At 38.2% G+C, this 14,175-nt stretch overlaps 1 protein-coding gene across 4 annotated transcripts in view; it reads right to left on the reverse strand.

The window, feature by feature from the left end:
- Positions 1–9,900: 9,900 nt before the first annotated feature.
- SLC25A13 (solute carrier family 25 member 13) overlaps positions 9,901–14,175 on the reverse strand; it is a 205,807-nt gene continuing 201,532 nt past the window's right edge. For all 4 annotated transcript variants that reach the window (XM_017525168.2, XM_017525167.1, XM_017525165.2 and 1 more), the window contains 3 exons: positions 11,483–11,641; positions 11,299–11,389; positions 9,901–11,027 (listed from right to left, as the gene is read on the reverse strand). In XM_017525168.2, coding sequence (XP_017380657.1) covers positions 10,841–11,027; positions 11,299–11,389; positions 11,483–11,641 — 437 coding nt within the window. In that variant the 3' untranslated portion in view covers positions 9,901–10,840. The remainder of the gene's footprint in view (positions 11,028–11,298; positions 11,390–11,482; positions 11,642–14,175) is intronic.

Here is a 14,175-nt window from a genome sequence, read left to right on the forward strand (position 1 = left end):
CAAATATATGGAGAATTTCCAAAGATCTTTCAGTTATTGATTTGATTCTCTTATAGTCAGAGAATATAATGTGTATAATTCCAATCATTTTAAGTTTATTGAGACTAGTTTTATGGCTCATATTACAGATTACCTTGATGAAATTTTATTCTCAAGAATATGTATTTTGCTGTTGTTGGGTAGAATATCTAAAAATATGAATTAAGTCTATTATTTGATAAATGTATTCAAGTCTTCTATATATGTACTAATTTTCTGCCTATTTTTTTTTCTTTTTATGGACACGGGGTCTTGCTATGTTGCCAGATGTATCTCAAACTCCTGGCCTCAAGCAGTCTTGTGTTAGCTTCCCAAAGTGCTAGGATTACAGGAATGAGCCACTGTGCCTAGTTATGCCTACTTGTTATATCAACTACTAAGAGAAGTGTGCTGAAATCTAGAAGTATAGCTGTGGGTATCTTTTAGTTCTTTCAGTTCTATCACTTTTTGTTTTACGTATCTGAAGCTCTGTTATTAGGTGCCTACACATTGAGGATTTTATGTGTTTGCAATAAACTGACCCTTTTATCAATATGAAATACTGCTCTTTATTCCTGGTAATAGTCCTTTTGCTTAAATCTACTCTGGCTGATATCAGTATAGCTAACTCAGCTTTTTATCTATAATTTGTGATTAAATAGTATAGCTTTTTCCATCAATTTTCTTTCAACTTATCTGTGTCTTTACATTTAAAGTTGGTTTCTTTAGGTAGCATATAGTTGTGTCTTACATTTTAAAATTTAATTTGATAATTTTTTTCTTTTAATTAGGGTGTTTAGGCCATTTGTATTTAATGTAATTACCAATATGGTAAGGTACATCTACTGTCTTGCTCTTTTTTATTTGCCCCATCAGTTCTTTGTTTTTTTTTTTTTACCTCTTTCCCTGTCTTCACTTGGATTTTTATTTTTAAGATTTCCACTTTTCCCCACTAATGTCTTATTAGCCAAATCTGTTTTATTTATTTTGTATTCTTATTAGTACCATTTGCTCTAGGGGTTTATAATATATAGTTTCTACTTACAACACTGTACCTTAAGATAACAGTATACCACTTCATGTATAGTATAAGAACCTTTTCACATTATGCTTCCATTTCCCCCTCTTCTCCTTGTGCGATTGTTGTGCATTTTACTACTACATTTAGTATAAACCTCACAATATATAATTATTGATTTTTATTTAAAGAGTCAATTACTTGTTTAAAGAAATTCCAAAACTAATTTAAAAAGTTGTTTTAAAAATTTACCCATTATTTCCCACTGTGTCACTCTTTATTTCTTTGTATAGATCTACATTTATATCTGGTATTATTTCCTTCTGCCTAGTGAACTATAGTTAACAACTCTTTAGAGTAATTTATCAGCAATGTGAATTCTCTTTTTTCTGTCTTCTTTTGCTTCCATTTAAGAAAGATATTTTTACTGGGTATGTATTTCTTTGTTGACATTGGTTTCTCAATTTCTTAAAGATATCACCCCATTGTTTTCTGCCTTATACGCTTTCCAACTAAAAATCTTCTCTTATCATCTTTCTCTGGAGGTTTATAGGTCCTTTCTTCTCTGGCTACTTTTAAGATGTTCTGTTAATCACTGGCTTTCATCATTTTCATTATGATAACATTGGTTCAGTTTTGTTTAAGTTTGTTTTTCTCGAGGTGCAATGAGCTTCCTAGATTTGTAGGTAGATAGTTTTTCTTAAATTTGGAAATATTTCAGCTATCACTTCTTTAAATATTTTTTCTGTTCTCCTTTTTTCTGGGGCCACAGATACACATTACTACTTTATATTCTTAAATTTTTTAAATATTTTTTTCCTTTTCTGCTTCATTTTGCAAAATTTCTTTTGCTGTGCCTTCAAGTTTACTAATCTTCATTTCTGCAATATCTACTATATTCTCACTCAGTTTTCATCTCAGACATTGTAATTTCCTTTGTGTCTTTTATATCTTTCATTTCTCTACATACCACGTTTCCCCTGTCTTCTTGACTATATGGATTATTTATAATAGGTGTCTTAATGGCCTTGCTGCTGGTTCCATCATATTTGATATTGGGGTCTGTTTCCATTGATTGGTTTTTCACTTTGCTGCAGTTCATATTTTCTTTTTCTTTCTTTCTTTCTTTCTTTTTTTTTTTTTTTTTTTTTTTTTTTTTTTTTTTTTTTTTTTTTTTTGAGACAGAATCTTGCTGTGCTACCTAGGTGGAGTGCAGAGGCATGATTCCGGCTCACTGCAACCTCCACTTCCTGGGATCAAGCAGTTCTCCTGCTTCATACTCCTGAGTAGCTGAGACTACAGGTGCCCACCACCACTCTTGGCTAACTTTTGTATTTTCAGTAGAGTCAGGGTTTCACCATGTTGATCAGACTAATCTCAAACTCCTGACCTTAACTAATCCACCCACCTTAGCATCCCAAAGTGCTATGATTACAGGCCTGAGCCACTGCACCTGGCTACAGTTTATATTTTCTATCTTCTTTTTATGATTAGTGATTTTTTTTTTGTTAGATCTTTGGACATTGTAAATTTGGCATTGTATACTATGCAATTTTGTTGTATTCTTTTAAATAGTACTGAATTTTATTCTGACAGTTAAGCTACTTGGTTTGAATCAGTTGGATCCTGTCAAGGTTTTTTAAGCTTTAAGAACAAGGTAACTGGCTGGGCACATTAGCACACATCTGTACTCCCAGCACTTTGGGAGGCCGAGGTGGGTGGCTCACCTGAGGTCAGGAGTTCGATACCAGCCTGGCCAACATGGTGAAACTGTCTCTATTAAAAATACAAAATATTAGTCTGGCATGGTAGCAGACACCTGTAATCCTAGCAGTTAGGGAGGCTGAGGTGGGAGAATAGCTTGAACCCGGGAGGTGGAGGTTGCAGTGAGCCAAGATCACATCATTGCACTCCAGCCTGAGTGACAAAAGAAAAACTCCAAATCAAAAAAAAAAAAAAACAAAAACACAAAAAAACAAAAAACAGAGTAACTTTTATTTTAGGATGAATTTAGCCTTATTTATATTAAGACACTTCTGAGCATTGTTTTAACTGATGTTCTATGTATTATGAGGACTTTGCACTCAGGCTGGTGCAAATATGAACTATTTCCCCTTTGTGATCTCCAGAATTTTTCAGCTTCTTTTCCTCTAGTGGTTCTTTTCCAAGCTTTAGTTTCCTTTTACAAATGAATAGATCAATATTTGGCCAAAGAGTTGAGAACTCTGCAAAATTCCAGAGTTGGAAGCAGCTCTCTTCTGTTTGGTATTTTCTCTTACAAATTCTAACTATTGTGGTCTTCCTAATCTCTGATGTCCATCTTTTTAATTTGGGGAGATTGCGGCTGGGCTGTTTGGGTTCTCCTTCTCTGCACAATAATGGGAAACTGCTTCCTGGCAGTAAGCTGGGGCAATGGTAGGTCTTAATCTCTTTCCTTTATCTTGGAGTTCACAGTCTTATTTTGCCTCATATCCAGTGATCGAAAACAGTGTATTGTAGGGCCAGGTGTAGTGGCTCACACCTGTAATTCCATCACTCTGGGTAGCCGAGGCAGGAGGATTGTCTGTGCTCAAGAGTTCAAGACCGGTGGGGTGCAGTGGCTCATTTCTGTAATCTCAGCACTTTGGGAGGCTGAGACAGGCAGATCACGAGGTCAGGAGATCGAGACAATCCTGGCCAGCATGGTGAAACCCCGTCTCTACTAAAAAACAAAAAATTACCTGGGCATGGTGGTGCCTGCCTGTAGTCCCAGCTACTCAGGAGGCTGAGCCAGGGGAATCACTTGAACCTGGGAGTTAGAGACGACAGTGAGCAGAGATCACACCATTGCACTGCAGCCTGGTGACAGAGAAAGATTCCATCTCACACAAAAAAAAAAAAAAAAAAAGTTCAAGACCAGCCTGGGCAACATGGCAAGACCCCAAAGACCCCATCTCTAAAAAAATACATATATAAATAAATAAGAAGAAAGAACATTGTATTGTATACTTCTGTCAAGTTTTCTAGCTTTCTCCTTGATTCCACCATGGCCAGATGCAGAAATCTCCCAAAGGTATAGTTTTTAAGGCCGAAAGTAAACTAGAATTCAATGCCAATATTAAAGCATTTTGTTAATATTTACTTTGGGGCTTTGAAGGTACATTGCATTTTTTTTAGTTTATTTTAAAACAGGTTTGAAATAAAAGATGGCAGGTATAACTTTTACCTTGTACCAAATGCCATTATCATCATTTTTAATAATTTAGTCAGATACATGTAGAGTTAGTAACCTTAGTCATTAAAACCAAATAAAGATACTTTCTAAATTGAATAAAAAGAAAGAATGACATGCTTAATTTCAAGTACCAAAAAGAGACAGAATAGTCAGTGATACAGTTTGGCTGTGTCCCCACCCAATCTCATCTTGAATTGTAGCTCTCATAATCTCCATGTGTGTGGGAGGGAGCCAGTGGGAAGTAACTGAACCGTGGGGGTGGGTTATCCTTTGCTGTCCTCAAGATAGTGAAAAAGTCTCACAAGATCTGATGGTTTTACATAAGGCAGTTTCCCTGCATATGCTGTTTTGCATGCCTCCATGTTAAGACGTGACTTTGCTTCTCCCTTGCCTTCTGTCATGATTTGAGAGGCTCCCCCCAGCCATGTGGAACTGTAAGTCCATTGAAACCTCTCCTTCTTTATAATTACCCAGTCTCAGGTATTTCTTCATAGCTTTATGAAAATGGACTAATACAGATGGTTCACTTTCACATGGGCTATTTAAAAAAGAAAAAAAAAAACTCACCCTCTTTATGAATAGTGGCCAAAGGGTAAGTTGAAGTTTTAGGTTAAGTATGACCTGCTTCTTCAATTAGGAAAAATAAGGTACATGTACTGTATAGTAGGCAGGGAAAAGGCTGAGACAGAAAATCTAGAGAAATCTCTACTTTTCATAACAAAAAAAGAGAAAAGAATTCAGTCAACATTGGCTTCACTTCTGCCTTCAGAAGAAAAAACAAATGTCTGCTTCAATTTTTTTATCCCCACTTTTTCATTTTTCTGATTTTGCTGTAACAAGCCTTTTATAACAGTGGAGCTAGCTCAAATGAAGAGTTTATTATAAAAAATAGCCTCTTACATTAAGCAGCTAATTGTTAGGAGACATACATTTTCAAATTGATAAAACATATCTTACTACTTAGAACTTATGTAGGTAAATTCTGCTTCAAAACAGAAGTTCACATTCTGAAATATACTACTCTTTTGAGAATAGAGGAAGAATGTTACATTTTAATGTTTTTATTTTTATTTTGCCCAAGAAGAATATGCTGTGAATATTTGGTGTGAGTCATTCAGTTATCTTTTCTCCTTCAGGTAACAGGGGCAAAGAGCAGCCAAAATGCAGTGGTTGGTACCCTCTCCTTTAACTTTAGGGGTAGCAGAAAACTTGGGAATACAATGAGACTTTTCCACCATTAGTGGTGATGCAGATTTCATGTCCAAAAGTAATTCCAGCAAATCCCACATTCTGTAAACTGTCTCCATTCCCTCCAGACACACTTTGAGGCCAAGTACCCATAGATATTTACTTTTAACTTGGTTTTCCATTATTTCCAACTTTTGTTGAACAACGGCATTTTCTAATTACAGTAGAGATTTTTAAGTTGGTCCAATTCGGTTCGCATCGTATCACGTTGCACTCTAACAGTTTGTAAATTTACCTCTGCTTTTTCCACGTTACCTTCCAATTTTACACCCGTGGGGCAAATATTTCAAGTTTACCTTAATCCTCTCTTTACTGACTTTAATAGGCTGTAAAATAGTTTTAAGAGGAATCTCAAAAGGCTTGTCAGGATTCACCTGGTCCTCAGGCCCTGGAATTCTTTGAGGTAGCAAATGCACTTACTATGGTAAGTAAACAGAGATCACCCTTCCCTTCTACTCTAAACTAGAATGATACATCTGATACTGAAAACAGAGACAATAAGAAATCCTGGGCAAAGACTATTATAAGAACTTTCTGTATAGTTTGTTGAGAAACCCTTGGAGGGAGGACAGAATGCCATGAGACCTGGACTCAAATCTGAGCTCCATCACTTGCTAGCTCAGAGACCGTGGGCAAGAAAATGAACCTGTCATGGTTTCCTCATTTGTAACACAGGGAAAAGAATAGGTAGTGCCTACCCTAAGGGTGATAAAGAGGATTAAATGAAATCATGCCTGGCATGTAGTAGCTCATATTTAATGAGTCCTTATTGGCCACAGAACTCTGGGGTTGGGGTTGAATTATCTGCTCCTTTCTCATTTGAATGCTGTCCAATAAGAGCAAGAGCTGGGATAAGTAACTAGGGATGGTGGAGGGGAATGAGAGAAGATAGCAAATAATGTTTTCATCCCTTTTCATCAAGCTGTATTTCCCTTTCCCCATCCTATAGAAAAAACAGACTGTAGCACACTTGCACTAGTCTGTTCTGGGACCTTGAATTCATTTTAAAATCTCTTAAAGAAATGCTCCACTGCAAAATGGAGCATCCTCTGAAGGGCCAGAGCCCTGTCCAAAGCAGTGGTAGGCATCAGAGCCTTGGTGGCCAGACCAGTGTGCTGGGGGTGTGTCTGTGACCCAGGAGAAGTGAGGCTCAGACAAGCACAATTACTGTGTCTTCTTAATTTTCCTTCTAAAGTTATTCGAGGGGACTGTGGTTTTGCTTTGAGCAAAACCCCCTTAACGGCCGGGAATCTAAAAGCAAACAACATTATTTTATTAGGTTGCCCTAGCAGATGAAAGCAGAGTGTTCCATTTGGACTTTTTTTGGAGTCAATTAATGCATTAGCTAAAAACAAACCCTTTTAAAAGAGAATTCCTGTTGGCTTCAGCAGCTTCCAAGGGAAAGCTTCAGAAACACAGAGGTGAGCTGTAAACAAGTAATACATTCATTGATAAGAATAACTATTGTACTAATATATATTTAACTCATGCTGGAATGTAAAACTCATCTCAAAGGATGTGATTTTTTTAAAGCTTTATATTTAATCATGACCAGGAAATTTAAATTTATCTTACAATTTATATGACAGTTCCTGACTCAACTAAGACCAGTTTTAAATAACTCTAGTTGTTTTAATAAAATATTTATTTATGACTTGTAAATTATTAATACATAAAACTGTGATTATTTTCAGTCATGGTTTTAACTCCAGCAGCAGAAAAGGCCTATAAAGTAGGAAAATAATGGAGATTACTCATTGGGAAAAAATACATTTCTCAAAAATTCATCCATTCATCCATCCTTCAAAATAATAACTAGGAGCCTACTAAGAGAGTTAGACACACAATCTCAACCATGATGGATCCCAATCTGGATTTTCAAGCTGCAGACTACCACTGTTTTAAGAGATGGAGGTGTCAGGCTGTTAGATGCTTGACATTAAAATGAAGCCATGAACTCCCCGTGGTCTTCCTAACATTATCTTTGGTGAGGGTTATTCCTCAAATGTAAAACAAAAGGCACACACCCCTCTGTGGGCAGTGCCGTTTGTGGAAAGAACATTTCACTGCTCTGACCAGGGAACGTGTCTCTTAAAAATCTTTGGAAAAATACACATCCTGAAAGCATTTGATTACCCTGAATTGAAAATGGGATTTTGCTCAGTGGCAAGGATACAAATTCATCCCCACAAGTATGTCTTCTGCAGTAAAAGGCACATGATGACTTTTAGGGACAGTTTATCTGGAAGGTTGATAAATGGGGCCATAAGACAGAGTTCATCAAATTTCGTTTTTGAGAGCTCTCTCCCTCTACCTGAAGCATTCCAGCATGACTTGCATTCTGAATACCTAGTTGGAGGAGGTTACAGTTTCAAGCACCATTTGTTCCCGTTTTGATTCCCTGCTTATTGGATTATATGCTGTTAAACATTTCCAGAAGACTGTCAAAATGTAAGCATCCTGAGGTTTACATAGGCCACACCATTAAATAACATATAAGCACAACATTTTAAACATTGTTTTCCAGCAATGGTAAATATTTTAGCTAAGTAGAAACTAAAGCTTGAAATGCAATAAGCACTTAAATGACTCCTTTCTGTGCCAGAATTCTTATTTTCCCCTGTGCGACCCTGGCTTCTGGGATTAAGCAACCCCAGGGAGCTCAGCAAATGGTTGTGGGTTACGAGGTGTAGCAGGAGCTTGGCGACAGCATGCCACCCAGCCTCAAGAAACCCAGCCATGACTGGAACCCAAGAATCAGTGTGTTCACTTTGTGGTCAGCTTCACATTTTTTCCCCTCCTCTTAAAAAAAAAAAAAAAAAAAAAGCTGCTACGAAAGTCAGACCTCTCTCTCACCCACCCCAAGGAATCATGCGGTGGACCAGGAGCAGAGCAGAGACTCTGGGGCGGGCAGAGCAGGGGAGGCTGGTCCCCTCAGGTGGGCAGGCAGGCAGGCATGCATGCATGTGGGCATGTGGGAGTTACCACCTTCAGTTCCTCATCCCTACAGAGGGAAACGACTCACAGCACCGACAGCAGCCACACCACTGACGACGACAATGGATTGTGCTGTCACTAGAAAGAAGGGAAACCCAGAACAAACTTTACAGTGGTTTTCACCACACAGTGATTACAGTCCTGTTCAAGGCATATCACAGTCACACCACCCACTGAGCAGAACTCAGAGGGAAATTAGGCCTCCTTCAAAGTCTCCCTAAACGAATAAGGCAAGGATTTTAAGGAAACAGACGTGTGGCCCTACCTCCACTGGCTTCCTAGGGCCCCTGGCTTCTTAGTCACTAAAGAGAATCATTCTCAGCGACTGGCAAGTCTAAGTGAAGCCAGAATGCTCTCATTAAATGCAACTGCTCTTCAAGAGGCAGGCAGGGCAATGAACAATTTATGAGATTTTTGGTCAGTGCTTTTACTATGAAAACTTGATCTTCCACAAAATCTCAAGCAAGTGAAGAAAAGGAATGCAGAGATGCAGGGACTTTTCTCCACATTCAAAAAACCAAAGCTGTCATGTTTTGTTATAATAACACCATCCACATTTCTAAGATGTATTTGGAGTTCTTTGGTCTCTGAGATTATTATATAGATATTGATCACTTATCACACTGAATTGGGGGAGGGGATTCCCCTTTGGCTTTTTCAAATAGTCACAGAAGAAGCCATGTATGTTATTTGACCTGTTTCTAGTGAGGAAGACAAAGCTCTTCACTTCCCTCCTGATCCCTGTCTAAAAAAAAAAAAACATCCACTTACGGCTGGTATTGACTCTTTCCAATTTTAAACTGTAATTTCAAGTATCAGCCTGTTGACTTACAGAAACAGAGACCAAAAAATGGCTGTCTGCTATGGAGAAAAACTCTGGAGACTCAATATGTTCATACAGACTGCCAACAGATTAATCAGTAGCCTCTTTGGAAGCAGGATCACAGTCTAAGAATAGCCATAAATTCTGTTCAAGACTAGCTTCTTTCCCCAAATCATTACAGTGCTAGCCAAATATTAGCAAATGTTAGATGTAGTGGTATATCGTTTTGGTGTGTGCAAGAGTCAGACTGGATTAGAAAATGCAGTTGCCATTTCATACCAGTTTTCATGGCTAACTTCTACTAAAACTGTGTGACTTTCATCTTCATGATAAATTGCTGAAAGTGCTGGAAATGATTAGAACAAAGGTATCAGTTTGCTAGTTCTTTGCTTATCTATGGTTAAATATAGTTTCTTATACTCACTTTCAACCATGAAAATGAGGGAACACATTACCTTGAAAGATACTGAGGATATATCCATGCCAATATGAATAAAATTCCCCTGAAAACAACACTTAGGCCAATAATGACAATTACTGTAGCCTCTCACCATGCAATGTGCACAAGAGCAAACAACTCAATCACTTTACAAATAGTTTATTTCCACCTTCACAAACTCATGCGCCTCTGACCATTATGCAAGGCACCATGAATTAAATACCTGTATCAGAATATATCTGTCTTACATGATTCAAGATAAAGTGGATTTTAAAAGCAAATGGGTGCCAGTGATGGGGAATGGGGCAGACAGCAATAGAGTAACATGCATTTTTCAAGAGTGTTTATTAAAATAGGCAGTAATCAGTACATGTGCATCAGATGAGCAGTTTTTAAAAATTAGCATTTCCAGGAGAGGGGCTACATCTCAGTTTTTCTGTCTATAAATAAAATGTCAAAAGTACTTCCCTAAAGTACAAAGGCATTTCCCTAGTAGTCTTGGTACCAGTAACAGAATATGATTACTAAACATCTTCAATGTGGTTTTCATTACAAAGAAGCATGTTTCACATAGAAGCTTCATAATATAATCCAGAGACAGAATTTGTGCTAGGCTGAATATTTCTGACATATATTTTTTCATTTCTTCCAGTGTTCGTTATTTTTACAAACATGCACCCAGCTTCCTACCAGTTTAAAACACACACACAGAACACTGCTCAGAGCACCATGATTGCCTTACAGTATCCTCTTTGGGACTACAATCCTAGTTCAAGGAGGGGAGTAGTAATTTCTATTCTGACTTGCTCCTTTCCCCAAATCATGTTAGTGTTGACCAAATCCCAACAATTGTCAGATACAAAGGTTTCTGGGAAGAGGGCCAAAGAAAAATTATGAATAATTTTACAATGATCTGGTTAAGAAAACACACAGAAAATAAATGATTTCACATGATAAAAAGCCTGGACTTGAATTTGAACAAGAGATGGATGTGAAAGGGATGAAGCATTGCTTCACTCCCAGGAGAGATGTTCTTTACTGTAGTACCCACAAAAAGACAGCACTATCCCAGGGCTGGTCTTCCTACGGGCCTCCACCAATAGCCTTTGAGGTAGATGCTGATGGCTTGAAGAGAGGTAGGTAAAGTCCAAATTTGTTTTCGATCCCTGCAAATGTAGCAACTGCCAGTTTGTAGCCCCCAACATGATCAGGATTCGGGGCAGGTAGGTTGATCCTGGATTTAGGAACTGGCTCTGATCCCATGGGTTTTCTAAAAGAAGAGAAAACAGAGTAAGAAGCTGAGTTTTGTGTTTGTTTTTAACTTGATAAAAATAACATTCAAAAACCTGCTCAAATATGTAACGTAAAGGAGTTGATACATTCTAATCAGTTGTATGTTCCCCTTGGAAATGACCTTGTTAACATGATTTTGACATTTCCCTAAATCTCTTCTATTTTATTATAGAGACTAGACCTTTCTCCATGACGACAGAGTATTAGAAACAGCCAAAATTTAGCAGCAGATTTAACATGATACTTACACTCCTCCAAAATCAATGTAGAACCATCGTTGTAGCAATTCGTAAGTCAGCAAAGTTACGCCAAACTGGGGTGAGGATCGAAATACACGAGCTTTAAAAAAATGGGGAAATCACAGATATAATTAGATTTTTAAAAAATTTACCTGATACCAAAGGGTTAGTTAAGAACAAATTATTTCCATACCACCAGCTCCTTTCCACAGAGCTTTTGGGCCTTCTTCCCGCAGTATCTTTCTAAAGCAGTCTATCACTCCGCTGTAAGTGGTTTGGCCAGCCCGGGCAGCCACCTGTAATCTCGTCTTGATAACATCAGCAGGGGTCACTAAAGATGCCGCAGGCATACCTGTAGGAGAGACAACACCATCTCAGTCTGGTCACATTCTTACTATATAAAAATAACTGTGCTTTGAACTGCTGGCCGTGGAAAGAAAGTTAAAAATCCGATGCAATAAAATGCCTATTTCGCTGTCCTCCATGGGAAGGGAGCACAACTGTGACTCTCCTGTGTGCAAGGATGGCCGCTCCTACAACCCTCCCCAACCTACACACACCTTCCCTTCCCATATCACTCAGCCTTCATCTCCTTTGTTTCTATTCCTAAATCTTTAAATATTTTTAAGAAATTGTTTATCAATAACACGACTTCAAGTGGTTGAGAATAAGTGGAGAAAGCGGTTTTTCTTTTCTTTTTTTTTCTTTCCTGTTGAAATCAAAAACTTGTGAAGTTATTAGGTCCGACTTTTCAGAGGTGAAGCTTGTTATGTGTTTCCTCTTCATGGTCTTATGTGGCTGCTGGCAGTCACAGGAGGTGCTTTCTCTCACACATTCAACCACCCCCTACTCTCCAAACCCCAACCTCTCCAGTTACACCAGAAAAAGACTTTACTGATAGCTGAAAAAACACTGTGTGTGTGTTGAGGGGTGGGAGGTGGAGGTTGCGGGGAGAGGGGTGAAATTGGGAGAAGGAGACTCCTACAGATAACACTTAAGGATTTCTTTTTCCTAAGACTGACATCTCCAGAAAAATATTTGACAGAGAGCTTAAAATTTATACTGGCTAATAATCAATGAAAAAGGAACAACAACAACAGAAAACCCTCCCAAAGTTACCAATGGGAAATTTTTCTACAGTCACTGTATCCAAAATGGGGCGGCCCATGTTTAGATTTTTTAAAAGCGAGACTGTACTCAGAAGACACTGTCTCTTATGGTTTTATTACTTTTCCATTATGAACCTATTCCAAACCAAATTGGTCAAATGCAGATGCATAAATCTCCTTTGCTTTTTTTAAGGCTTAATAATTCTGTAAGAATTTCTGTCCAAACCAACATGGTCTGGCTCACAACTACATTTCGTCCTTCTAACAGACAGCTTTAAAGTTACAGTGAGTTGGAAGGGGGGGCGGTGTAAATCTGCATACTACATGCTTGCATTTATATTACTCAAGGAGAATCTCTTCTGTCTTTATCCAGCTCCTCAAACATTAACCTCAAGAGATTTTATAAAATGCATCACAATTCTGCATGCAAAAAGCTCACTTTATTATATCAAATGCGTCACTGGATAAGTCATACTGAAATTCCTATTCGTTTGTAGGAATTATTCTAACTTTGGGCCAGGAATTTATCCTCCAATATAATGGAAGGAAACATGAAAAATGCTTAGAAACCCACTGTGTTCACACCACTGATTTTGTTTTACTTCCTGGTGTAGAAAGAGTTTAGCAAGACAGCCTGCTTTAGACATGCAATAAAATCCGCCTTGCAATGGTGGGCAGGCATGTCACAGTGTGACTGTGAAAGACATAAAAGCAATAAAATGGGTAAAAAGTTCCCTTCGGCTAGGGTACTTTTCATAAACTGTTCTTTGTTAGGAAAACAGAGATATTGAGGGTGGAGGGAGCAGGTATGAAAGAACACTGATTAGTAGAATACAAAAATGTCAAAAGAAACAGATATGCCACCTAGTAAGTTGCCTGGCAAAACTGATAGGAGTTGTGGGGGCTGCTGGAATATGGCAACTTGAACATAACTCCCATCATCTCCATTGTCAGCTCCCATCCCTCCTAAGCTGGTATCTGGTAGGGCCTAAAAGGAATTGTGGATCTCTTGGTGGACAGGAGATTTCCAGTGTGGGGATTTGCTAAGTTAACGTGGAGAACTGCACCAGGCTGCCTTAAAGCAAGGCCAGGAAAGCAGCAGATACTGGCAAGAGGTTGGCCACCAGAGAGCTGCTGATTTTAGGGGACAGGGTTGGCAGGGACACCTGGCAGATCTGCCTGCTCTCTTCTGGATTCCAAAAGGCTAAGACAGTGCTGATCAAGTGGTCTGAATTTTCTCTATTCCGAAAGACAGGGGAGCAAGAGGAGACTGGGAAACAAGATGCTTTCTCTAGGTCCCTCAGCAGGAAAGGGACTGGTAGCCGGCTTGATTCTTCAATGACAAGACAAATATAGAGACTCAGGGGTCATCCACCACCTCTGTGACAAGAGTAACTTGGGGCATGTCTCAACCAATTAAAAAATTACAAGTCTTCAAAGGGGACCTAGTTAGAGTAGAATATCATTTACAACAAAAAGAAAACATGACTGGCACAATACAGCTTTAGGGCACAAGCGACTGTTAATTTTTATAAATATCCCATTTGTATTTATAATAAAAGTGCTTTTCTTTTTATTGAATACAAAAGTTAGTATCTATTTATTTTGGATCAAGGCTGTTTTCTAAATCCCCTTTACATCTCTATTATCTACTTCATATGTCAGCTTCTAAAAGCAGTGTGATACAGTTTTTCATTAGGGATGAGAAAATATCACATTTTCTTCATACTTTTAAGCTGAGAGAAGACATTATATATTGATATTACATAGAAGTTGA

Source organism: Cebus imitator, unplaced genomic scaffold (assembly GCF_001604975.1).
Source record: "Cebus imitator isolate Cc_AM_T3 unplaced genomic scaffold, Cebus_imitator-1.0 Scaffold37, whole genome shotgun sequence".
NCBI lineage: Eukaryota > Metazoa > Chordata > Mammalia > Primates > Cebidae > Cebus > Cebus imitator.